The sequence below is a fragment of the Bos indicus genome, chromosome 7 (assembly GCF_029378745.1).
Source record: "Bos indicus isolate NIAB-ARS_2022 breed Sahiwal x Tharparkar chromosome 7, NIAB-ARS_B.indTharparkar_mat_pri_1.0, whole genome shotgun sequence".
NCBI lineage: Eukaryota > Metazoa > Chordata > Mammalia > Artiodactyla > Bovidae > Bos > Bos indicus.
In genome coordinates, this window is record NC_091766.1 from 7,864,235 (window position 1) to 7,890,772 (window position 26,538).

A 26,538-nucleotide genomic window follows, 5' to 3' on the forward strand; every position below is an offset into this window, starting at 1 on the left:
CCCATCTCAGAATAGGCAAATGGCACTCTTTCCTGGTGGTTCAGAGGTTAAAGCATCTGCCTGCAGTGCGGGAGACCTGGGTTTGATCCCTGGATCGAGAAGATTCACCCGGAAAAGGAAATGGCAACCCACTCCAGTACTCTTGCCTGGAGAATCCCATGGACGGAGGAGCCTGGTGGGCTACAGTCCATGGGGTCACGAAGAGTCGGACACGACTGAGCTACTTCACATTCACTTTCACTCTTAAGTTTTATATCTATATGGTGAAAGGGGGTAGAGAACAATGCTTCCTCTTAAAGCAAACAAGGATTCAGATCCCTAGGATCCACAGTCTGCCATGTGATGGCCATGGGCTCCCCATGTGTGTTCCTGCCCCCGCATCAGCCTTTTCTTCGGAGCAGCGCTCTCTTCTTGGGTTGTCTAGCCACTTGATAGCTAGGTCTGTAGTCAGCCAGAGCACCCTGGAAGGAAAGCGGTCTCCCTGGCCGTGTTGGCTTTGTCAGGCCTCAGACCAAGAGGTTCAGCTCTCCACCCCCTCCACGCCATGACGGACTTCACTACTGAGTTGCTTTTATGTAGTGAGTTCTCACCTTGTGCATTTAAAAATTCAGTGATTTTCCAGTCCTTCCTTGGAAGGACTGATGCTGAAGCTAAAGCTGCAATACTTTGGCCATCTGATGTGAAAAGCTGACTTATTGGAAAATACCTTCTTGCTGGGAAAGAGTGAAGGCAAAATGAGAAGGGGGCAGCAGAGGATGAGATGGTTAGATAGCATCACCGACTCAGTAAACTTGAATTTGAGCAAATTCGGGAGATACTGGAGGACAGAGGAGCCTGGCTTGCTGTAGTCCGTGGGGTCACAGAGAGACATGACTTAGTGACAGAACAACAACAGTAACATTTTGCCAGAACTGCATTTATGGAAACCATTGTGAAAACCTTGTTTTAAATTACACTTGGACTGAACCAGAATGCCTAGTATGTGCTGAGCGTCTTCCAGAAAGAAAGCTGGGACAAAGCGAGCCAGCTTGCCCCATTTTTTCTTGTCCCCTCTGCCTGCCAGAGTCCTGTCGTCCCTCTTTGCCTAAGCCCTTGCCTGACTTCCTCAGCTACGGAGGTTTTCTTACCCTCACTGAACTCCTGGATTTATTACTGGAGTTGCTCGTTACATGGAAGCAGCTCCTGCCTCACTTTCTGATTGTTCCTTCTTGCTAGTAGTAAAGTGTCAGAAAAGTACTGCACAAGAGTGCAAATGATCAGTACGCTTTTAAGCAGATGTTTCTTCTCATTAAAAGAATGAAAAGTAAGGGGTGGGTTAGTGTGTTTTCTGAGGGGCCGTTTGACATTAAAAACATGAACCCACTTCCCTGTGGTTGTCCTATAGAATAACTGGACAGGTGCACAAAGCCACCGTTGCAAGAATGTCCATAGTATGGCTTGAAGCAGGGGTTGTTGGGGGCAGTGCATGGACAGAGTGCTAATAAGGCACTGATTGGGGTGGGGGCAGGTCACATGTACTGTCCCCCACCCCAAGCCCCCAAAGAATCACAGGAAGTGCCCCTCTATCCCTTTATAAACAAACTTTGAAAAGCTGGTTAATAAAACAGTAGGTCAAGTATGGATTCATTTTTATGTTATCAGCAGTTACCGTGTGGTATCTCTTTAATCTCCAAACCTACATTATGTAAGTTACCAAGAAAATATTTTTCGTAAGTGTGAGCACTCAGCAGCGGACTGTGTGGGCTAAAAAAGGTTCAGGCAGTCTGGCCTTCCTGCTTGGCCCCCACTCACCAAGTACAATTACCGACGTGGCTAAATGTTTCATGAGCCACAAATATAAACAAAAATATTAATGAAGAGATAATTTGAGGCTTGCAAATCATCCTCTCTCACAGTGTCCACTAAAAACTCAGAGGTGAAAACTTGGTTTGTTGTTTATTATATCCACCTTCCCCTGAACTCCTTAGCTCCCACAGCCCCTTTCAGCCCCTGGCTGACTTGAGACTCCATGGCCTGGCCCTCAAAGTTGATTCCTGGTTCTCTTTCCTACTGGATGATGAATCTTTGAGGGGAGCAGACAGTGGGGCCCTTTTAGTCAGTGCCTGGAGTGTCTCTCCAGCCGACCCAGTCGGTCTTCATCAGAGGGGCTCGGCCTTTGTAGGCCACAGCCCTCGGGGCTGTGTCATTGTGAATGGCTCCGCTCTACTGCCTCATCTCTGACAGTGGCTTTTCCTTTGTAGATTGCCCAGTGAAGAATGTGATGGGATCAGTAGCATGTCTGCGGAGAGTGGCCCTGGGACGAGATTGAGAAATCTGCCAGTAATGGGGGATGGACTAGAAACTACCCAGATGTCTACAACGCAGGCCCAGGCCCAACCCCAGCAAGCCAACACAGCCAGCACCAACCCCCCTCCTCCGGAGACTTCCAACCCCAACAAGCCCAAGAGGCAGACCAACCAACTGCAATATCTGCTCAAAGTGGTGCTCAAGACACTATGGAAACACCAGTTTGCGTGGCCTTTCCAGCAGCCTGTGGATGCCGTCAAGCTAAACCTCCCTGTGAGTAATCTGGGCAGGGTCCAGGGCTGCCTTCCTCCAGGTCTCCTCCTGTGTTGCTCCTGTAAGGATGGATTGATGGGAGGGTGGAGCCAAACTCCAGTATCCTTGAGTGAGGGGTTTTAGCAGTCCTGATGAATGGAAGTGGGGAAAGAGAGAAGTGCTGACTGAATTAAATAGTAACTGGTTTCTTTGATGCTACGATTCTGGGACATGTTGTGTGACGAGATTGAAATAGAAGTGGAGGGTTGCTTGCAGTTTGCCCTTGCTTCGGGGGACTTGAAGTGGGGTCACTTGGTGGTCCAGGCCCTCCCTCCACAGACTTGGTTGGCCAGACCGACCCAGTAGGTTCAGCAGACGTGGTTGGTCAGATTCTGAGAAGAATTGGCTTGCTGCAGTACCTGTTCTGGTACTGGCATCCTCGTTGTCACCCAGAGCATGGGCAGGGAAAGGTGGCAGGATGGAGCCAGGTACACGGAGGTGGCCTGGATTGAAGAGGGGTGTGTTGTGGCCATGTTACATCTGCTGTTATTCTTTTGTGCCCCTGTTCCTCTCCTTTTTGCTTTGTGAGTTCTCTGTTTGCCCACATTGCTAGCAAATGGCTCTGGAAACTCAACTTCTGCCTTTAACTGAACCTCGGGGAGGAAACAGGATAACGTGTTAATTTTTTCTTTCTTCAAAGCATCAAGGACTAATTGTCTTTAAATTGTCTTCTGTTGTTTGCCAAATCCCACACACACCTGGACAAGGGCGTTGGAATTAGATGATTGTTGCAGCTGACCCAGATGTGAATCTGCGAGGCAGAACTGCACTGGTGCAGGACCCCAGCCTCTGCCAGGCACTTGGTCTCAAGGAGGAGGGACCCATCAGTGCGACCTTCCTTGCTTGACGGTCGCTGTATCTCTGACAGCTGTCCAGTACTGTCTGTCCGTTGAATACCCATCGTGTGCACTCAGGAGGAGAGTCAGGTGGGGGTGCTGCAGGCTCAGGTCATGAACTGGTGGAGGAAAGCCGATGGGAACAAAAGAAGGGTCCTCATGGAATCTGGGCTCCAAAGGTCGCTCTCCTCATTGACCACAGAGGCATTGAGCCCATCACTGGAAGGAAGGAGGCTCTTGGGAGAGCTTGCGGTACCAGCTTCTAGCTAGACTAAGGAGTGGGCTGTGCAGGATCCACAGGTGAGGTGACCTTCCTAGAGCACATGCAAAGAATGGGGAGAGAAGGCACTGTAGTTGGAATCCAATGGGGCCCACAGCTTTTATAGCACTGGAGGGAGCAGGAGGCTAGGAGGGTCACCAACAGAGAGCAGCCTCTCAGGTGTCCACATCAGAGACTACAGGAAGGTCAGAGAGCTGAGGATTCCACCGTGACCCTCCTGTTGGCCTTTAGGAGGGCATTGGTGACCTTAGGAAGCTGTGGCGCAGAAGTAGAAACCAGATTCCCAGCAGTGTGGACAAGAAGGTGAGGATGTGAAGCCACCGGTTCAAGAAATTTGGCTTTGAAGGGAAACTGTGGCAGGGCCAGGTGGAGGAGGGAGGGGTTGGTTTGTTCAGGTGAATGCGGAGGGAGCAGAGGCACGGAGAGCTAAGACGGTGAAGACTGAGCAGAAAGGGGGTCGGGGGACCGGAGATCCTGAGAAGGCGGCCTGCCAGCCAGTGGGACAGACAAGGGTGTGCATGGGCTGGCAGGCTAAGGGGTTTGGGAGTTTGAGGTCATTCTCTGAAGTGGAGGCCAAGCTCCTCTGGGGTCCCAGTGTGACTTGGTGTCACCCTCAGCAGCTCCAATGGAGGAAGAAGAAGCTGGGGGTGGTGGCACTGATCTGGTGCCTTCACAGAGGTGGCCGAGCTAGGGGCTAACCCAGAGGGCTGGGGCAGGGCTCTTTGACTGGGAACAGTGTCATACTGAAGCCCAGTTTCCAGGGACAGCCCCCTCCCCAGGAAATGGGAATAGGGCCATCTCAGGAAAGAGTTTATTCTTTTTCTATTTTCTGATCCCTTCCAGATCTTTACCTGTGTCTCGGCCTCTGGTCCCTGCTGGCCTTATTGGAATGCCTGCTTCTGTCATTCCATACATGTGTGCAGATGGGTGGTCGTCTTGCCCCTTAAGCCCCTGCCTCCCTTTCAGTCCCCCCACCCTCACCTGTCGCTGTCTCACCTCCTCCTCCTGCTCTGTCCTCAGCTACTGTCTTGTTGGGCCTCATACCACTGTCGGCACCCCACGGCCGGTTCAAGCGCCTGACACCAGTCTGAGGTGGTGACCCCACGATCTTGGGCCATGGAATAAAATCTGAGTTTCCCCCAGGGCAGATATATTTGGACTTCGTTCTCTTGGGAAAGGTGGTCAGAGCAAATACAGTGTAGAAAGTCTGGTTCAGTCTCCTCTTGAGGCCTGTTCGCCAGGGTACCTAGGCCTGTGCCGCAGCCCCATTTGGGGCAGGGGTGTGAGCTGTGCCAGCTCTCAGGTGTATGCCAGCGACTTCTGTTCCTTTCTCGTGGGTGTCAGAGCAACTCAGAACCTCACACCCTTGGCTTACTTTTTCAGCATTGCTCGCCTCTGTTCTTGGGCAGGACCTCGATGCTTGCCAGAGCACCGACTTGCCCCGCTGCCGTCAGGCTGCCCCTGGGATGTGATGCGGTTCTGGTACTTCACCTGGGCCTGACTGTGGGAGCCTTGGAGAGAGTGGACCTTAATGGGGCGGCGAGCTGTGTGCAGGTGCACCTTCTCGCCTGCCCCTCTGTGGTCCTTCCTCCTGGAAACCCAGGCCCTGTCTGATCATAAGCATTTGCTTGTAAGATAGGTTTAGATTTTGGGAAAGGTATAATGGTAGAAGAGAGTTTGATTGGAAGGGCTTTTGCCACATCTACACCTGCTGTCTGATGTCTTCTGTTCAGCACTTGTAGAATAAGATCCAGAGGTTTGAGGAGTGGGTCTGCTGGAATTTTGGATTTTTTTTTTTTTTTTTAAACTAAGAATAGTGAGGACTCTCCATTTGATTCCTCATCTGGCACTTAACCTGGTTAGTTGTTGAACTGTATCCAGATACTACTGGATCCTTAGTGATAGACTATATGTAGGTAAAAGGAATGGAAGTGAGATGAACTGAAGATAGAGGCTTTTGGTCCATGGTGCTTCAGTGTGACAGGAAGCAAGGGGTCCAGTTGTTGAGGCTTGAATATATTTTATGGATGTGGATAATTTCACATGGTGGGGAGAAAGTAGAAACTCCCGTGGGTTATTTTACCAGATAAGAACCACTTTTTTAAAGGTTGAGTGACTTTGCCTGTTACTTATTCTAAATTGCCACTCAGCTTTTAGCAACTCTTCTGTGAACCACTTTATCTTGGAGTCCATCCATGAGATGGCTCACTGATGCGGTGGCAGAGCTTAGGTCTGCATGTCTGTGGCGTGAGGCTGGGTGAGATCCGCGCCCCACCCGTGAGTGCTGCCTGGCTGCGGAGGTGACATTGGCCTTTTTGCTCTCTCTCCTCTGCAGGATTACTATAAGATCATTAAAACACCTATGGATATGGGAACAATAAAGAAGCGCTTGGAAAACAACTATTACTGGAATGCTCAGGAATGTATCCAGGACTTCAACACTATGTTTACAAATTGTTACATCTACAACAAGGTGAGACGTGGGGGCTGGTGGAGAAGCAGAAGGTAGAGGAGGTGGTGGGCACGTCTGGAACCCATGGGCAGGGGTGCGGGGTGCAGGTAGAGTGGGGTCCGGCCAGAGGAGACCGCTGGCAGCAGAGGTAGGTGGGGCCGTTGGTTTTGCGTGTGAACTGGGTATGTGTCTTTTGAGGCCAGTAGCCTTCTGGCTGTGTTTCTCAGCCGTCCTCGTTAGCATGTGCTTCTGGAAGCATGTGCTTCTGATGCCCTTGGGACTTTGGTTCTTGAGCATGTCTAGTAGAGAAGATGTGAAAAGGACAGTAGTGAATCACTAAAAAGTTTGTTAGGAGACTCAAATTGTCAGGAAGGAATCTACTGAAATGTAGAGAAAATGTAAAGAAAGTGAAAGCTGCTTAGTTGTGTCCGACTCTTTTCGACCCCATGGGCTATACAGTCCATGAAATTGTCCAGGCCAATATACTGGCGTGGGTAGCCGTTCAGTTCTCCAGGGGATCTTCCCAACCCAGGGATTAAACAAAACGTATCTCCTGCATTGCAGGCGGATTGTTTACCAGCTGAGCCACCAGGGAAGCCCAGTTGTAAAGAAAGATGTGCTCAGACAGAAACCTACATGTGAGAGAGGGTACAGTGTGGGGCCTGCTGCATTTGCAACTGTGGACATGACCATCAATAATAGCCTGTGGCCGGAGAATCAAGTATCCCCTTGTAGGGTCTTACCTGTAGGCCTAAAGATCACATCTTAACCCAATAGCCAAGCCATTCATCTTGGCTATGCCATGAAGCCAGATCATTTGTTTAAAGTCTCAGCTCTCATCGCTAGGTTTAAGGGAAATATGTACAGTTAGAGTTCTCCATTTAGAGCTGAGTGGGTTGAGGGATGTTACAGGTGAGGTGACAGAGTGGAACCCATGAGGCAGTAAGGAATGGACATTTCCCCAGGCCTCAGTGAGCTGCTTTGGCAACACCCTGGGGAACGTTATTGGAGCCCTGCTCATGTATCCTGTGCAATCCAAGTAATTCTGGTGAAGTTGCATCGTGTCAAGGGAGGGACCCCAGTCTGTGGTTGGCAGTGCTCGATAAATACTGCAGGCATTAGGATGATTTCTCAGGCCAGAAGTTAAAAGGCTGGAGAGGCAGCAGACCTGCAGGCCTAGGCAGCCTCTGCAGTGCCAGGTAGTATAGCTGTGTTGTGGCCCTTTGGAGTTCAGATTGGAGGACTCTGAATACGATGCTCCACACTTTGGGACCTAGGATGGGGAGCTCTTGTTCTGTCTAGAAAGGTGGGGAGGGCTTGCCAACCCTCACTGTGTGTGTCTCCTCTTTTAGCCTGGAGATGACATAGTCTTAATGGCAGAAGCTCTGGAGAAGCTCTTCTTGCAAAAAATCAACGAACTGCCCACTGAAGAAACTGAGATCGTGATAGTCCAGGCAAAAGGAAGAGGACGTGGGAGGAAAGAAGCAGGTAGGGTACCTTCAGTGGCCCTGGCACTCTTAGCTTCACATTGAAACAGCAAGAAAATTGGCTTTCTCTCTCCCCAGTTGGCTAGCCTTCTCCGAGTTCATTGGGAGACTAGAGTGGTGGGAAGACAGCTATATTATTTGCTACCTGTGTTGTTGCTGTTTTGGATATGGTGGAGCCAGGTTCATCAGGGGAGCCAGCTCAGAGGGTCATTTGACCCTCCAGCAGAGTAGAAAACATTGGGCCTTGCCTTTCTCGATGGACTTCAGTTAAAAAGAAAGTGTAACTTTTTTTTTTTTTTTTTAAGTATTTCACAATTTGAGTTCTTCATCCCACCGATGCCATAGACCGTCTTTTTCATTTTGGGTAAAATTGATCTATCTGATCAAGGGCAGTCTTAGTCTTAATTAATCCTAGAGCCTTAAGGTTTGTCACTTGAGTTATCTTAATCCACTTGTGTCCGAGTCATACCTGCTACTGGATAGTCTTCTGAAGTCAAACTCTCTCTGTCTTAGCTCCCACCCCGCCCCTGCCCCCCAGCCTGACATACCATTCTGAAGGCCAGTTGGTAGGGAGTAGCCTACTCGTGAAATGTTTCTGTACAGGAAGTTTTCACAGCTGCCTTCTGCATCTTGCCATCTGCAGCACCCAAGTTGCAGAAAGATGATGCTTGCAAGGTGGCCTGTGCTGTGAGTTGTTTGCTCTAAGGAGCAAGCTTTCACCTGACTTCCTGTCTTGCTTGGAAGGGGTAATTTCATGGGAGTGAAGGGGGTTGGCTATCTCCGTTGCAGTGCTGAGGGGTAGCCAAGGAGAGCTGGTCTTGAGGGTCACCCCTTGGCTGTGGAACCTGCCCACAGGTGTCCAGTATACTCAGAACCAAGGAGCCACAGCCTCCCTGCTGGGAGGGGTTTGGGCTTCATTCACCTGGGTAGTTGTGGGACCTTGTGTGTTTTGGCTCACCCACACTGCTGCAGGGAGGCAGTGTGAGCCAGTCCTGAAGGGCAGCAGCTGTCCATCCTGCCCCTGTGATTCAGAGGGATAGTGGGCTGCCAGTTTCCAGAAACCTTGGCTCGGGCTGCTGATCCTGGCCTCCTGCCAGAAATGCTTACTCAGAAGGCAGCGTTTCTGGGAATGAGGACAGCTCTGCCTGAAAGTGCCAAGGAATATTTTTTTGCTATCACTGTCATGGTGCTAAGTCTCAGCATGAGTTTCCTGTTCCTTTGGCTCATGCCTTCATGCTCATGAAGGGGTCTCTGTGCCTGAGTGAGGACTTGCAGCCAGGACACCCCAGGAAGTGTGGCATGTGGTGTGCCACTGCTCTTGGAGCCTCCTAGGACAGGTGGACAGATCTGTCTGAGGGCCAGGGTGTTTGGGCTGTTCCGTCTCTTAGACAAATTGTTCTGGTGACTGTGTGTGCCATGCCCATGGCACTGTGTGCTCACCACGTATGGCAGTGTCCCCACAAGGTCAGCCAGCGTGCAGGCCTGGCATCTAACCACCTGTCCCTTTTATGATTGATAGGGACAGCAAAACCTGGCGTCTCTACGGTACCAAACACAACGCAAGCGTCGACTCCTCCGCAGACCCAGACCCCTCAGCAGAATCCTCCATCTGTGCAGGCCACACCTCACCCCTTCCCTGCCGTCACCCCAGACCTCATCGTCCAGACCCCTGTCATGACAGTGGTACCTGCCCAGCCGCTGCAGACGCCCCCGCCAGTGCCCCCCCAGCCACTGCCCCCACCTGCGCCAGCCCCCCAGCCCGTGCAGAGCCACCCGCCCATCATTGCAGCCACCCCACAGCCTGTGAAGGTGAGCCTCCTGTGTATGTGTGGCCCAGCCTGGCCACTCTGTAGGTCCCGCCACGTCAGCTAAAAGAACCCCTTTCCCACCCCCCCCCCAGTTGCAGTGAGGCTTACAGGAGACAGTCACCCATCCTTACCAATGCTTCTGGCTCCCAGGGCACTTGTGGGTATTTCAAGGGGGCATCAAGCTGTGTTTAAATCAGCACAGCCCGAAAGCTGTTGACCCAGAGATCCCATAATTGAGTAACACCTTCCAGGTGGTTGCTGCCCCCTTCCCGGTTCTAATGTAGACTGTGTGTTTGCAGATGCCGTCTAAATAGTCTCTGAGTGTGCCTTCCGTGGGTGGCCAGTGACAGGGGTGGGCTCTGGGAGAGGTCCCTGGCCTGTGGGAAATTGCTCTCAGAAGTCTCTTTGGCCTCTGGTGAGCAGATCCCACACTCGGTTATGTGCTTTCTCCTGCCACTGGCAGGGTCCTGTCCCAGCTGCAGAACAGAGTGGTGGGACAGGGTCTCCCTGTTTTCAGTCCTTCACCTTTGGGCCCTGTTCCCTGTTGAGAATTGAGACCCTAGAAAGGACTTGGCTTCAGGAGTGACCCTGAGGGCCCGCTGTGCCAGCCACTGCCTCTGACCATGCCTGTTGCGCCTGTGCTCTTGGCAGACAAAGAAGGGGGTTAAGAGGAAAGCAGATACCACCACCCCTACCACCATTGACCCCATTCATGAGCCGCCCTCACTGCCCCCGGAGCCTAAGACTGCCAAGCTGGGCCCCCGGCGGGAGAGCAGCCGGCCTGTTAAACCCCCGAAGAAGGACGTGCCTGACTCGCAGCAGCACCCGGCGCCAGATAAGAGCAGCAAGGTCTCAGAGCAGCTCAAGTGCTGCAATGGCATCCTTAAGGAGATGTTCGCCAAGAAGCACGCGGCCTACGCCTGGCCCTTCTACAAGCCCGTGGACGTGGAGGCGCTGGGTCTGCATGACTACTGTGACATCATCAAGCACCCCATGGACATGAGCACAATCAAGGTGAGTGGATGCGTTCAGGACAGGAAAGGCCAGCACCTCTGAGGCCTGTCCAGGAGGAGACAGTCTCAGGAGCTGTCTAAATCTCCTCACCAACCCAGAGTGGCCTAGTGCCCCCTGCTGGGGGTTGTGGAGGCGTGCAGCCCCCGAGATCCTGGGACCCTGCTGGTCGCGGACAGCAGTGCTGCCCCTGCCCCCATCTGAGGCCAGCCATCTGTGGTCCCGAGGCCCAGTGCCCATAGACACCTTTGCGTGGCAGGCACAGGAGGGTTTGGACAGTGGTGACTTTGACAGGCTCTTGAGAGGCACGTGAGTGCTGGCATTTTAAATATATATATACATATATGTTTTTTTCTTTGGCTGTGCTGGGTCTTAGTTGCAGCACATGGGGTCTTTAGTTGCAGCATGCAGGAGCCAGTTCCTTGACCAGGGGTTGAACCAGGGCCCCCTACATTGGGAGCTCTGAATCTGAGCCACTAGACCACCAGGGGAAGTCCCAAGTGCTGGCATTTTCTTGGCATTTTTGATTTTGTTTATTTTAAGCCTTTGGCATTTTTTCCATGTGGGAGTGGAATAAACCTGTCCAAACTTGGGCAGAGCAGAGGACATTGCTGTGTTCCTTTTGATTGGTGTCCTGTCTGACGTCAACAGGACAAATACAGGCCAGGTCAGAACTAGAGCCAGCCCTCTCTTTACAGTTAGTTGTAGCTTAAGCTTCGTCTCTCTGGATCCTGTGTACTCTTGCCAGGCACAGTGGGTTAGACACTAGCAGGGCATCTCCTGGCCTTGAGACTTGCTGTTAGAGTATCTCTGTGTCCGCTTGATGCTGAGGACTGAGGTAATAACTTCTCTCCATTGAGGTCTGGGTTAAACTCCGAGCCATTGAGAAGTTGACTTGCTCCTGCAGACAGCCCTTCTTGGAGCATAGGCAGCCGTGACTAACCAGGACCCGTCCTGTCTTTTTAGTCTAAACTGGAGGCCCGTGAGTACCGTGATGCTCAGGAATTTGGTGCCGATGTCCGATTGATGTTCTCTAACTGCTACAAGTATAACCCTCCTGACCATGAGGTGGTGGCCATGGCCCGCAAGCTCCAGGTGAGGCTCTGGGGCAGCTCCGGGTGTGGCGTCCTGCAGCAGAGCAGGCTGGGGTCCTGGGTGGGCCAGGCCTCTGTGGGCCTCAGCAGGTTTTACTTTTGTCGCTTGCTTTGGTATAATGCCATGTTGCTTTGGAAGAGTGGACTAAAGTCAGAATAATACATATATTTTACATTGGGATTATTTCCTTTTGATTAAGGTAGGGTGGTTGGTTTTGGTCTTGGGCATTTTGGGTTTTGGGGTGTTCCACTGAAAGCCCCCCCAACCCCCCACCCCCACCCCCCTGCATTCGATTCCCCTTGGCCGGAAGAGTGCGCATCCTGTGCATGGCCCAACTCTTCTCCAAAACAGACCTGTCTCAAGTCGGCGAGGGACACTCTTGCCAGGTAGACACTTTGTCCCAGCTGTGAGCTGAAGTAGCTGCTCATTTGCGGGCATTCACTGGAGCCTTGAGAGCCATGATGCGTGCCTTCCCGCTGCAGCGCGGCTGCCTCTAGACGTTCTGTGTGGCTACGGAGCCCTAGTGGGGTGGGATTCTGGCCCCTTCAGGTTGATTCTAGGTGGTGTGTGCTGTGGAGTGCACACGTGGGTGGGGGCGAGGGGGCAGATTACAAAAGAAACGCGTGAACTAGCTCCACTTTTCTTTTTTTGTTTGTTTTTTTGTTTTTAAAAAGAAACAAGGAACAACTATGCCCAAATTTCAGCAGAGACATGTCTTTTGAGTAAAAAGATCAGGAGTTAAAAATTATGGAGAATAAAGTCAACATTTAGTACTGTTACCTGTTTTCATTATTATAATTTTTTGAAATCACATATAATGAAAATTCCCAGCCTCTTCTCCCCAAGACCCCAGGTTGCACTTCTGCTTTCAGGGTCAGAGCAGCCTGGACCACCCCTTGTCACACGGTCCAAGTCACACATCCTGCGACAGGCTCTCCTGGGGTCCTGGTGGGGCTTCCTCACCCCAGGCTTTTCTCTGTCAGCTGTGGAATGCTTCCAGAAGCGAGGACTTGCACAGGGCCTTTGATGGCCTTGAGTCGGTGTCTGTCGGAGACCACTCCGGCTCTGCTAGCTTCACACACTGTCCCACACTCACCAGCATGTTGTCTCCTGTGTCATCGTCTTGGAGCCAAGATGTTCTTTCACTTGGGCTTGTCTGGGTCAGCCTTTGGTGTCCTGAAACTCTAGGTATTTAAAAAGAAAAGAACACCTGACTGGTATGAACCTGGTTATTGTTAATTAAACATGCACTCAGACTTGAAGGTTCTGATTTCTGCTGACTGTGTATTACTTTATTTGAGGTTTTCTGTTTTTGGAAGGGGCACTCTCTTCAGTTTGGTGCTGTGTTGTCTGCTTTCCTCACAAGGTTGCCTTTTCTACTATTTACTTTTACATTTGCCATCCTAGCTGCTCAGGCGTCATACCTGTACTGCAGTTCTCAGACATCACCACCAGGTGGCAGTGGTTCCCTCAGAGCCACACACACAGCATTTTTCTTGTTCTGGAGGTGCCATGAGCATGCCCAAACATGGGATCTACTCATAGCACGGACACCGAGGTGTTTGCCACATGGCAGCTCTTTTCTAAATGTTGGTTCCAGATACAAGGCTGGAATGGGACAAGGTCCTTGCCCTCGAGGAGGGTCCACTTAGGTGGGAGGCAGAGGGCAGTGCCCAGTGGGCGACTCAGTGCAGGGCTGCCTCTGCCCCCAGCTTGCTTTGCCCTTCACAGGGTGGGTCTCCATGCTACTGAAAGTAAAACGCCTGGAAGCAGGTTGGGGTGTCTGCTTCGGCAGAGTTGACGTGGCAGGTCCCTTGTGGGCATTTCTAGAACGCACTTCCTATATTTTGTAGCATTTAGAGGTTTGTTTTTCTTCTTTCTTTCAAAGTTCTCCAGGATCAGCATGGTTTAGGGGGCTAGATTGCCTACTGGGGAAGAGGAGCAAAAAAATTCTGGCCCTTGTGTGTGTCAGTAAGAAGAGTTGAGACCTGCTGTGCCCAGGGGCTGAGGTTGACCCAGAAAGTTTTACTGGAAAGGATCCACTTTATGTTTTTTGTCCAGCCTCCAAATGCTGGATCTTTAGAAAGCCCACATCCCACCTCCTGGCAGCTATGGTCACAAAGATAGCTAGGAACCCTTGGGTTCACAGTGTCCTTGGGAACCTGCAGTTGACTTGAGCTGAGGGTTGCTAGCCTAGCTTCTGGGCCCAGAGCTGCTGCTGGTACTGTTCATTGCTCTCTGTTCTGCTGTGAAGGGAGGGGTAATTTAGGAAGTTTTGTGCTTACGTGGATTACCAGAGTTTTATTTTAGCAGAAAGTGCAAATTCATGGTGGTACACAGTTGTTTTACAGCAAGGGAAAAACATTAAACTGAGGAAGGTACATACATAGCCAAGGCCCCAATGTACCTCCAGTGTATGTATGGTTGTGTGTGTTCGTGTGTGTGTCTTGAGTGTCCCCTCATGGCTGCGTCTCCAGCACCTGGGGCCAAGTGGGCCTCCATGGCCTGAATTCTACTTCTCACTTGCATGTCCCCAGCCCCTGAGCCTGGTATGCCCAGGTATGGCTAAGCCCGAAAGCAGTATCCAGGTGGGGCAAAGACGGGCTGACTGGACAGCACCTCCCCTTTGGTCTCCAGCTGTGCTCAGCTGAAGGCTGGTTTGCCGGGAGTCTTTGGACACCACCGCCTCCCAGCACCTGAGCATCTCTGTCACTAAAGAGGGTAGGGAGCTTCCTCCATGAGTCTGATACAGTCCAGAGTAGATGGCCCTGGTCAACACTATAGTGAGAAGAGATGCTTGCTCTCGGAAGCCAGGGTTCTCTCTGATGTTGAGAATTGCGATGTGGCCCAGGTCCTTGGAGTGGGGTGGAGGTCATGTCATACTAGGCAGAGTAGATGGGTACACCTCAAGACACTAGCGTCCTAGCACAGAAGGCCTGAGCCCTGCTCCCCTGGTGTGTGCTGCTGATCACTGCTCCTTCCTGTCACTCCCCCCTTCTGAGACACTTGCCCTGGGTGCAGCTCATTGGGTTTTACTGTCTCTTGCCTGACCCCACGCCATTTGGACCTTTCTCTCATTTGTACCATCCTGTGTGTCTGCAGCCTTTGTTACCCTCTTCTCATTCTTAGGTCTCAGGTTCCTCCACAGGCTCTTGGCCAACTCTTGCTGTTTCTGCCTTAGCGCTTAGGACACATTATAACAATCTGTGTTTGCCCCTTGAGGACAAGGAGCACATCTGTCTTGTTTACCACAGAGCAGGTGCATGTTCGGAGAAGGCAATGTCACCCTACTCCAGTACTCTTGCCTGGAAAATCCATGGACAGAGGAGCCTGGTAGGCTGCAGTCCATGGGGTCGCTAAGAGTCGGGAACGACTGAGCGACTTCACTTTCACTTTTTACTTTCATGCATTGGAGAAGGAAATGGCACCCCACTCCAGTGTTCTTGCTTGGAGAATCCCAGGGATGGGGAAGCCTGGTGGGCTGCCGTCTATGGGGTCGCACAGAGTCGGACACGAGTGAAGCGACTTAGCAGCAGCAGCAGCAGCAGGTGCATGTTTGTCTGGGTCACTTGGGAAGGTTTTCTGCAGCAGCCCTTAGCTCACTGGCACACAGGCCCAAGTGTGTTCCCGGGGTGTCCCCCCTAGGGCTGGAGCAGACACGGGGATGATGGATCGTTCAGCTGGGCACAGCCCAGGAGGCTGGCGGCCCATTTGGCCTTCTGTTCCATGCTCCTTGCTGTTTGGTTTTGGGGCCTTGGTAGGTCAAGGGCCAGAAGCAGCCAGGGAGTGGAAGGGGGCTTCATTTCCACAGCAGCTGTAACCTGTGGGGCAAGAACAGGGGTGCCCTTGTGGTAAGGTAGAGCTCTCTGACGGCTGGCATGGGGGCTGGTTCACAAACCAGTGACACACGTAGCTTCTACTTGGTAAAGGATCACCTCCCAGCAGCACCAGGTGCTTGCAACTGTCCTGTCTTGGGGTCCAGCTGCTCCACCGCCTTCTTAAACACACTTCTCCAAGTGTGGGCCCGGTTCTTCTAGATGCTTGTGGGGGGCAGTCGTGGGCCCCTGCCCACATTCAGGGCCCTGTGGGCAGAGATGGGCTTGCCCACAGGTCTTGCACCTGGCAATCTGAACAATGATAGTGTCTGGTCATCTCTCCTGTTTTTCTTCTTCATTGCCCTTGGATATGCTCCAGGATTTATTTCTGAATAAATATAGAAAGATATTGCCCTTCTTAACCTCAAACCCACTCAGCAGAGTTCAGGCAGGCACCTTGTTTGAGAGGAGAAACTGCCTTGGAGGAGGTCAAACTGAGTAATCTGGAGCAGAGGGAACAGTCCCACAGTCTGCTGCCCAGATCATGCTTCCCCAGCTCTCTGGATGGGGAAACCTGAAGATGTGTCTCTAGAGCATCGAGAGAGTCTCCTAGGTTGCGCCCTGTCAAACACACCCCAGTTTGAAATAGCAGCCTTGGAGTTTGACCCTGTGGCCCTTCTGGGCCCTGCTGTTCTCTCAAGCATCAGGTCGCGCTTGAGAAAGGTCCCCCTGCTTCTGTTGTGTGAGTTGCTGTATTAAACTGGGCTTAAAACAGGTCTCAACATCCTGCTAGGGAAACAGCTCTGTTCCTTCCACCACTATCAGTTCTGAGTCGTCATTGGATTTCTGGTGACAAAGTCCCTTGGGTAGAGAGGGAATGGCCAGCTGGCAGGCGAGGCAACACACAGTTGAACCCCTGGAGCCCAGGAAGGATTGCTGCCCCGCTGGGTTCTGTGACCCATGCAATTCCATCAGATTTCTGAATCTCAGAGTTGAAAGGTCTTGGGATCTCCTGGGGTAGGATCTGGTGCTCAGTCCACCCAGGGTCTCTGCTCAGGTAGCTTTCGCCTCACAAAGCCAGTCCTCTCCCATAGCCGGTCTGCAGTGCTCCACACCTTTTCTGTACTTTTCTCGTATTTCTATTGTGTCCTGGAGATGCCATCGCCAGTGAGGACCCGATCACTGCAGGCTGTGGGCTCTATGTGGGGCACACTCCCACCTTGGGGCCTTCACTCCCTCTGGAACTCTAAACCTGCAGGCCGTGTCTGCTGCCTGTGGGGATGTGACCCGTGAGAGAGCCTCCTGTTCTGTTCAGTATTGTGTCCTGCTGCCCAGCCCAGCATCTGGCAGGCTCCCCTGGGGGGTCCTCACTGAGCACCAAGCTGTCAGGAGCCTCAGAGCACTTTCTCTGTGAGTCTGTCCAGGTCTGCAGCTGTCAGGGGTGCCCAGCCTGATGTCCTCATTGGGCCAGCCATCTACTGTGAGGTGGGTCCTTAGGCCACATCTCTCAGGGAGTGGGCATCAGGCCATGTTGGGAGTGCCTTTCACCTCCAAGTGAGATTTGAGAGAGGAGTTTTGGAAGAACTACTGGGAGCCCTTGCACACGCTTCAGCTTAGTGGCAAGAAGGGGGTCACCGCTGACCCAGCCCTCTGCTTCCTTTCGAGTCAGCTCTCCCAGCCAGGAATGGCTTGGTGTGGGGCCACAGTCCAGGTGCCCGCCCCGGGCACCTAGCAGCCCTCATGGGCACGGCTTCCCCTCCCTCCCCCACCTCCAGGATGTGTTCGAGATGCGCTTTGCCAAGATGCCAGATGAGCCCGAGGAGCCTGCAGTGGCCGTGTCCTCCCCAGTGGTGCCGCCTCCCACCAAGGTTGCTGCCCCGCCCTCCTCCAGTGACAGCAGCAGCGACAGCTCCTCAGACAGTGACAGCTCCACTGACGACTCCGAGGAGGAGCGAGCCCAGCGGCTGGCCGAGCTCCAGGAGCAGGTGAGGGCAGAGGCAGCCCCGTTCTCCATCCAGCTCCCACCTCTGGCCTTGCCAGTCCATGGCCCGGGCAGCCCTGCTAGAGGGAGGTGTCCGCATGATGCCCTTGGCTTTGCATGCCAGCAGGTCCCCTTGTGCCTAGTCAAGTGCATATTGTTCATACTTATATGTACACTGTGGGTATGGATGTGGGCTGATGTGGCCGTTCTCTGGGCAGAAGTCAGGCTTCTGGAACTTCTGGTGTCTGGAAGGAGGTGGTTGAGCCAGTTTGTCCGTCTCCTGGGGCCTTCTGGATGGTCATCTCCCTACAATTTGGCCTTTAGAGCCCACACGTGTCTATACACTTGCCGAGCCACTTTAGGGATCCTCTTCCTGGGACCAAGGATGGTCATGGGGCTTGAGTGTCAGCTCCTCTGACAAGGAGGACACTGGTCTGCCTTGGGGGTTCAAGGGTCTGGGTGGGCCTGTGCCCCGCGGATAGCTGGTGAGATGGCAGGTCATGACAAGTGTGTGTCTTGCTTGTCTGCACCACAGCTCAAAGCCGTGCACGAGCAGCTTGCAGCGCTTTCACAGCCCCAGCAGAACAAACCAAAGAAAAAGGAGAAAGACAAAAAGGAAAAGAAAAAAGAAAAGCACAAAAAGAAAGAGGAAGTGGAGGAGAATAAGAAAAGCAAAGCCAAGGAACTTCCTCCCAAAAAGACCAAGAAAAATAACAGCAGTAACAGCAGCACGAGGTCTGTGGCCGCCCCGCCTGACAAATGCCCCCTCCCTGGGACGGGCCTTGAGGGGAGGATGGTAGGGCGTGGTGGGCAACGAGATGCCCCCAGTTCACCGGTCTTGGTCTCAGCCACAGCTCCGCACTCACAGAAGGGTGTTGCCAGCGTCCCCTGTCCCCTGTGAAGACCACTGGGAGGGGGTGTAGAAGCCTCCCCAAGCCCTAAACGAAGGGATGGGTGCCCCGCTTTCCTGCAGAGACCCATTCCTAACGGTATCTGCATCACCCCTTCGTAGCAAGAAGGAGCCAGCACCCTTGAAGAGCAAGCCCCCTCCCGCCTATGAGTCGGAGGAAGAGGACAAATGCAAGCCCATGTCATATGAGGAAAAGCGGCAGCTGAGCCTGGACATCAACAAACTGCCTGGCGAGAAGCTGGGCCGCGTGGTGCACATCATTCAGTCGAGGGAGCCCTCCCTCAAGAACTCCAACCCCGACGAGATCGAGATTGACTTCGAGACCCTGAAGCCATCCACCCTGCGTGAACTGGAGCGCTACGTCACCTCCTGTTTGCGGAAGAAGAGGAAACCTCAAGGTGCCCTTTGGCCCTCTGGGGTGGGGCTGGGGCGTTCCCAGTCCCGGGTGAGGGAGAGGGCTGGCAGGTGGGGCCAGGCGCTGCCCTTGCACCCCTATTAGCCAGACCCCATTGGTACCTTTAGTTAACTTGGCCTTGCAATCCCGGCCCTCTCCCTCTGCAGGCTATTTAAATTTCTGATTATGAAGTCTGTGTCCTCGACATAGAAGCCTCTGGAGGGTTGTGACATCAAACTCGACCCTAGGCTGTGGGGCACCTTTCTTGACCTCTCTGGCAGATGGCCCTTGGGGTCTTAAGCCTTGCTCTGACCAGCAGCAGCCTTCATCCTCAGTTGCCACTTCTGAGTCTTCCCCAGAAGGCACCCCCCCACACACACCTCTTTGGGGTCTCTGGGGTGGGGGACATGGCTAGGAGAAAAGCATTAGATTGGCACTGCACCTGCCTGCTGTCTTCTCTAGTTCCTTGTGACCCACTCTGCGAGTCTTTGAAGTGGCTCTTTGGTGTTATCAGTGCCTTGTCTTGGCTCATAGTTTTGTCTCAGGACCAGTAGAATTTAGGATCTGAGTCAGGGTTTTGCACACAGCCTTCATTCCAGCCCAGACTGACTTGGGGTCCTTGGTACTCCCTCCCCTCTGTTCAGGGTGTCACACAGTGACACCGAACCTCACTCTGCACACTGAGGTGCTGGGAGGTCCCCTGGGGCCTTTTCCTTGTCTTGCTGTGTCTCTGGTTGTTGTGTCCCCTTTAGGTCTTCTCCCCACTGCCAGGAAAGTAGCTGAGGGAGCATACTCCCAGCAGTGCCTTGTTAGGGAGTCCCCTCCTGTCCTGGTCTCCTGATCCTCCGTGAATCCTGTGAGAGGGAATTTTGAGAGATTGAAGGGGCCTTGAAAGTTGAGTATAAGCCAGGATTTTGGCTGGCATGGGTGGTGCCAGGCTAGCTGCACCCTTGGGAAGTGTGGGTTGGGCCGGGGTCTGGAAGGACAGCAGCCGGTCTTTGGGAGCAGCCCTCTGGCTCATGGGGCTCTGGGCCCTGCCTGACTCTGTTGTCCCCGTTGCTTTATTGCAGCTGAGAAAGTTGATGTCATTGCTGGCTCCTCCAAGATGAAGGGCTTCTCATCCTCAGAGTCGGAGAGCACCAGCGAGTCCAGCTCCTCTGACAGTGAAGACTCTGAAACAGGTTAGGTGTCTTTGATGTTGTCTCACCACACTCCTGCCTGTGTTCCACCCTGCGTCCAGGCTACCAGAGAGCAGAGACGGCAGTCATAAGAACCTGCTGGGCCCTCCCGTCTGTCCATCTTCCTGGTCACCATGTTGACCTCTACCTGGGGTGGTGGGTATCCCAGCACCTACCTCCACCCCACCCCTGACCTGGGCTGGGGGCGGAGACCAGTGGCCAGTGGTATTAACACTGCAGAGCCCTGGGAAAGGAGGAATAGGGGCAGATGATGGAATTGATCTTGGCGTGACCCTGCCCAGCCTCAGAGTCCCCCGGCAGCACTGTTGCATGCAGCTCGGCCCTTTCCAGTGATGTGCTTCGGCAGGGGTGGAGCAGCCTGCTTTTGGCCCCGCTGTTCCCGGGGCTTAGAGCACTGCCATTCTCCCCGGAGTTTGCTCGCTGCTGCATTGGCTGCTCCTAACTGCACGCACTTGGACATGCGTGTCCTGTATTTCTTAACAGTTCGTTCTCTCCATGCTCCACGGGCGTGCACGTGTGCCCCCTGGTGCGGCTAAGCAGCAGCCTTGACGTGGGAGGCGGGGGCAGGTGGAGATGCTGAGAGCTGTGCCGGTGGTGGGGCAGGGGACCTTTCCTCCAGACACAAGCATTTCTGGTTATTCTTGGGAGCTGATGCTCAGACTGGCCCAGAGGAGAGGCTGAGAAGAAGCCTGGTGACTAGGCTGCTCTGAGGTGGAGCTGACTTCTGTGTCTGGGTGAATAGGGTTGTTGGTGGGCAGGCAGGTGTCTTCATCGGCTGAGTCGGCAGTCTGCAGACCGCCCACGAGCCTGCCTTGGGCCGGTCCCTCCAGGCAGGCTGCAGTGTGCACCTCACAGTGGGCAGCAAGGCTCCTGGCGTATTCTTCCGTATGCCTAATCCTGTCTCTGGTACTTTACTGTAACTGGAGGGAAATGACAAGCTCCACTTAGTTCACATAGATAGATAATGTGATCCGGTGGTGCCGAGGAGGTATGAGGATTATTTGCAGTAGTTGAAGAGTGGTGCTGCTCTGAGGTGTGTGGGTCTTGTGGGGCAGGGGTCCCCTGGACCTTGTCACTGTTCCTTTCCCCTTGTAAGGACTCTAGGTTTCCCAGGGGAGGGGGGAGGGGAGCCTTCTCTAGGACACCAGTGCTCTGGACTACCTCCTTTCAGTGGGCCCAAGTGATGTGAAATCCATTGAGGATATTCTGTATTTATTGAGCTCCTGTTGTATGCAGAGACTGCTGTGGGTAGTTTGCTGGTCATGTCTGTATCCTTTACCCTTTTTCCTTTCTTCCTAACCAGCTCCCTCTTCCAGTGTGTTTTTAAAATCTGCTGGCCAGTAGGGGGAGCCACACCCCGTGCTTGCTGAGGCAGAGTGGGGCCTTGGGTCAGGGCCCAGTGCACTGGCCAGGGTGAATGGCTGTATTCTTGGGCCTAATTAGCATTCCAGGTGGCTGCTGACCTCTCACTCTCAGTTCCAGCCAAACCTCAGGTTTGCCTTTGCTTCTGGGGTTTTGTACCTCCTGTGTTTTCTAGCAGGCTTCTCCTACTAGGGGTTTTGCAGCCTTTTCCCCTAAGGATCTGAGCAACCAGAGAAAACCCCAGAGATTCAAATTGGCAGAGGACCTGAGGGCTAAAACCCGCGCGACCAGGCCCCACCCAGCGTGGCGCCTTACGGCATCGTGACCATCACACCCTGGTGTCCCAGTCCTGAGTTCGGACTGTGGCCTTTGTCCCTGACTCCTGAGCTTCTGAGTGCCCTGCACCCCGCCTGATGCCGCCTCCTGTGGAGTAACCATGACGGCATTTCCAGCAGCTCTCTGCTGCTGCCGAGATTTTTTTTTTTTCCTTCACATTTTTCCCTCCTTTAAAGAAAGTGGAAAGATTGTGCAACAAGTAATCTGAGAGTCCTGGGAACAGCTGTCCTGGCGGGAAAGAGGGCAAGATTTACAGTCTTGGAGCCGCCAGCCTGCAGGCTCCCAGGCTCCAGCAGTCCAGCCCTGGCGGCTCCCTCGGCTGCCTCAGCTCCTTCTTCTCCCCAGGCGCCCTCCCCACCTTGAGTTTTGCGAGGCCGTTCTTTGTCTTTGTGGTTCTGCCTTTTCCTTTGCCATCTGTGTGCTCCGGGGACCGACTGAGAGCTTCTGCTCTCGGGAGGGACCAACCCTGTAGGTTTGTGCCCTGCACCTCAGGTGTTCCAGGCTCCAAGTGGGAGCCCGTGTCCTGGTTCCAGGGGATGGGCTGTCTGCCACCACCCTCCCGCACAGGAAACTGCTTACTTGCTGGGTGGTTCCTCGTGTGGGGTCCATGGAGCTGGGTAGATTGCTGTGACTAGGTACAGGTGGTTCTGCCTTGGCAGGGAGGGGTGTGGGGGCCTGGTGGGGGGCACTGGGGGGATTTCTCTTGGTCTCTGGGGGCTTAACTGTTTCGCCCTTCTTGTTCTTGTGTTTCCATTTGGATTAGAGCCGAAATTCCTGAAGGGCCTGTATTTGTCAGTTCTGCCAACACAGCCCCAGGACTCAAATCACCAAAAGAAACTGACCAGAGGCACTAAATTGGGGCTAGGGCAGTGGTACGTGGTCTCATCTCTGGCCACTGTCCATAGACAAGGATGCTGCCAACTGCTCAGGACAGGGGGGCTGGCTGTTGGGACAGGGCTACTGTTCAGGGATGCAGTGCATCCACAGACTGGGGTCAGAAGGGGGGTGGTCTTTGCGCCCCAGGCACCATGTGCTCCTCCTCCCGTGAGCAGCAGGCAGCACTGTTGGCCAGACCCACCACATCTTTAGAACCCAACTGTTACCTGAGTCATAGTCTTCCATTGAGCTTTGATTGTGCTTAAACTCTGAATTTGCTTGAGAGGTTTAGTATTGGGACAAAGACAGTGGTACAAGGGCCACCCTCCCACTACCCCTGAGCCAGCGTAAACTTTCACCCCATCCCATTGCTGATTGATGTCTGGCTCCTCCCCAGTGCTACCCACAGGTTTTATGGGCACACAGGGCTGGACACCACCTCCTGTCCCTCTCAGGAGCATCCCTAGCCTAGGCTAGGATAGGAGTTCAGAGCATTCTCCTGGACTTGGTTTTGGTCTTCTAGTTGCAGAGAGAGCATGCACCAGCTATTTTAGTCTCCTGGTTTCCTTTTCCCAGGATTGGAGCATGTGGGTGTTTCTTAATAGCTCCAGGGGGAAAAGGAATGCTTTATGTTTTGGAAAGATTTGAGCTGGAAAGTGCAGACAGAGGCCGTGGGGCATTCTTCCTAGACAACCAACCTCAACTTCCGCGACCCTGGGTCTTGGAATGACTCGGTTCCTGTCCCGTCTTGAGGCCTGCTGCTGCCCACTCCAAGGGTGTGATGCTTGCTCTTGGGGAAGGGCTGAGTCCCTGGCGGGGGTGGGGGTAGGAAGAGATCTGGAGGATGGGGCTATAGCCAATCTGCCTGCAGTGCCAGGCGACCCCTCACACCCACACACATGCAGGGAGGGATGCAAGGGCTTCCCGGGCGAGGGCGCGCCTTGTGGAATGTGCCTTGAATGAGAGAGCAGCCGGTGGGCGGGTTTTTCCCACACACACACACACACACACTTGGGGACCATGGGAGTGCAGTGTTGGTTGCATCCGTGATTCTAACAGAAGCATCTGCTCTGCTCTGTGGGTGGGAAAGAGCCCCAGCCCCTCTCCCCAGTCAAAGGAAGCTGCATTCGATGCCTGGGAAAAAAGAAAGGACAACTTTCTTCCTCAACTTGTTTTTATTTTTAATTTGTTCTCTTCCTTAACAGTGTATGTCACTGGCTCCTCTTTTTTATAGTTTTGCTTGTTTCTTGGAGTTCAGAGGAATGCAGAGGCTGTTAGCTAGAGGTCCTGCACTCCAGAGCTCCTTTCTTAGGGGCATTCCCTCCTTCCAGCTGAGCCCCAAGGCAGGGTCAGCATTACCTCGCTGAGATAGGGTGCAGAAAAGTGGACCCTGGAGGGTAAGGACAGAATCTGTGGGTGCCCAGTGGGTGTGGCACACCACGCGGGACTTCAGAAGTGAGGCAAGGAGAGGACAGGCGGGGTAATCTCTCAGCCGCAGAGCCCAGCAAAGGAGACCCCAGCACGCAGTGCACACACATGGAGCTCGTTACTGGAAGCCATTCTGTCTAGAGGCATGAGCGGGCTCAGGCGGTTCTGGAGATATCTGTGCGTGCCTGATCTGAGGCCCTTTTCAGGGGAAGGTGGGCCTGTCCCCACCCGCAGCTGGCCAGGCAGGGGTGGAACTCCCAGTTGCGGCGCTGTCTTCTCGTGCCCTGACAGCAGGCGGGGCACCGGAGGCTGGCTTGGTCTGCAGTTCTTCTGTTCTTTATGACTTGAACGGTACATTCCACACCATTTCTCTCACACTGGTTTCTCTCTCCCTCTACGTAGGTCCTGCCTAATCATTGGACACGGACTCTTAATAAAACGGTCTTCAGTTCCAGATTCCTTCCCAGCAAGCTATAGCTTAAGTCCATTTTCTTCCGTGAAAGGGACAGGACTCCATCAAGTTATGGAATTCCTCAGAGCCCTGGGCCTGTCCCCCGGGGTGGATTAGTCATGTCCAGCAGCTCACACCTAGTCCCGCCTCCGGGAAGGCTGCCTGCCTGGCTGCCCGCCCGCCCGGGCCTCCTGTGTAAAGACTGCCTGGCTGTTCTGCCCAGCCTCCCTGGTCGTCTGGGGTCCTCTGAGTGGGTGGCATCTCCCAGAGGGTGATGACAATCCCCCTGCACACACATTCATGCGGTGCTGCTCCGTGTGCAAGGCCCCGCCCGTCACAGATGCGTTTTCTGTCTCCACCCCTCCCTCTTTTGGGGGGACTCTGGATCCTAACTGCTTCCCTCCTGGACCTTCCAATGATGTTAGCCCAGGAAAGATCTCACTCAACTCAGCCTCAGGAAGAACATTGTGACATCTAGAGTTTCCCCAAGTGAGGAGCGAGGCTTTAGAGGCGAGGCCAGCTGGGCCCACGGCTCCCTGGGGCTGTCCCTCAGCCTGCCTTCTCTGGTGGCCCACGCTGCTCTGTTGGCCAGAGGCGCCCACCAGCCACAGCTGACCCACAGCCCCCTGGAGTCCTCTCTCTGTTTTCATCGTTCCCACTGTTGTCTGTTGGGCATCTTCCCAATTTCTTTGGCCTCTTCTCCTAAAGTCGCACAGGGAAAGTACCTCCTAGGCGGCCTCCTTGCCCCTCTCTTCCCAGGTACATAGACGCAGACCGCAGGAGCTGCCGGGCAGGCCGGGAGTGAGGGACATCTGGGGAAACGTGGCCGTGCCGCCGGCTGACCTGACTCCTGCAGCCCACAGTCCTTGCCCCCGCTGGGGGTCGAGATCTGGGCTAGTAGCACGAGAGGGCTGGACCAATCAGTGGTGAGGGCATTGGAGCCTTTGGGCCCTCTTCGTGCCCATGCAGGTACTCCCCTCAGTTCAGCCCCCAAGAGTGATGGGAGCCGCCGGGTGGGCCACATCATCCAAGCCCTCTGAGAGGCACTGGATAGGCTTTTTTTTTTTTGGCTCTAAAAATAAACATCAGCCCTTTTTTAGTCATGAATCCAGCATCTCAGCAGAAAACTGCCTGGCGTGTAAAGTCCCCTAAGGAATAGCGTTTGTTTTAAATGTAGTTGGTGTGTACTTCGAGGCCTGACCGTCTCCTGGCATTTTGGGATCAGCCTCCTCCTGCACCTTGGAGTGGGCTTGAGGAGGTGCAGTTGGCCAGCGCCTGTGTGGAAGCCCTGGCCCCCTCCCCAGCTCCTTGGGACCTTGAGCCCAAGCAGTTGTAACAGCCCCAGGCTGCTCTTGGCCTTGGGTTCTGCTCTCAGCCTCCCCGGAGCCCCTCGGGCCCTGCAGTGATACTTGGGAGTTCCTCAGCTGCTCCCGGATCCTCCAGCCGGTCAGCTTCCAGTTGAGCTCGTTTGCCAAACAGACTATTTTGAGCTGCCCTTTGGCCTGTTCCTGATGTTTCCAGTACTGCTTGGCCTGGCTTGGGTCCGGGGGCTTCATGCCCAGAGATTCCCACAGGACAGTTGGGAAGCTGCTGGCATTGTCTTTCTGGGAAGATTCTGCCGTCTTGGAGCAAATGGCAGGCTAGATTCCCATGGCGTCAGCCTGTGTGCCACCCCACCCCTTCCCGCTCGTGGGCACAGAGGCTGTAGCCCCAGGCCAGCTCTTCCTATGTGATCCTTGCATCTTCTCTGTTCAGGGGTCCTGTCCTTGCCCATGGTGCTTCCGTCTGACAGAGAACTTGATCGTTCGATTCGGGCTGGCACCGATGCCCCAGGAAGAGCAGAGCGAGCAGAAGCCTGCCCACCCTTTCGGCAGCCTCCAGTGTGCGGGCGCTGGCTGGTGCCAGCCGGGCCTGAGAAGTTGCTCTAGGGAAGGGTGGGAGGCCGGGTGTCTGCTGGTGCGGAGGCTTCCAGTCTGTTCAGTTGAGGGGCTCTGCACCTCTGCCCTTGCCTTCCGTCCTGTCTCCTTCCCTTGAGTTGTGGGGGAGTGGGGAGGAATCAGTGTTTTAATCAGATTTTACAAAAACGTTTTAATTCTTTGTACAATTACCATCTTATGTAAAGCTGAAATTTGTGTTGAGTTCAAGATGTTCATGGAATAAAGATCACACAGTACTTGAGGCCATCTTCATGTAACCCTTTCTAGAGAGTTTTGTGTGGG

At 53.7% G+C, this 26,538-nt stretch overlaps 1 protein-coding gene across 2 annotated transcripts in view; it reads left to right on the plus strand.

Annotated features, from left to right (window-relative positions):
- The window catches only part of BRD4 (bromodomain containing 4), an 87,605-nt gene that overhangs the window by 51,582 nt on the left and 9,485 nt on the right, over positions 1–26,538 (plus strand). For both annotated transcript variants that reach the window (XM_070792629.1, XM_070792630.1), the window contains exons 2-11: positions 2,241–2,559; positions 6,050–6,187; positions 7,519–7,654; positions 9,173–9,462; positions 10,113–10,475; positions 11,439–11,561; positions 17,152–17,367; positions 17,899–18,098; positions 18,376–18,671; positions 19,738–19,848. In XM_070792629.1, coding sequence (XP_070648730.1) covers positions 2,275–2,559; positions 6,050–6,187; positions 7,519–7,654; positions 9,173–9,462; positions 10,113–10,475; positions 11,439–11,561; positions 17,152–17,367; positions 17,899–18,098; positions 18,376–18,671; positions 19,738–19,848 — 2,158 coding nt within the window. In that variant the 5' untranslated portion in view covers positions 2,241–2,274. The remainder of the gene's footprint in view (positions 1–2,240; positions 2,560–6,049; positions 6,188–7,518; positions 7,655–9,172; positions 9,463–10,112; positions 10,476–11,438; positions 11,562–17,151; positions 17,368–17,898; positions 18,099–18,375; positions 18,672–19,737; positions 19,849–26,538) is intronic.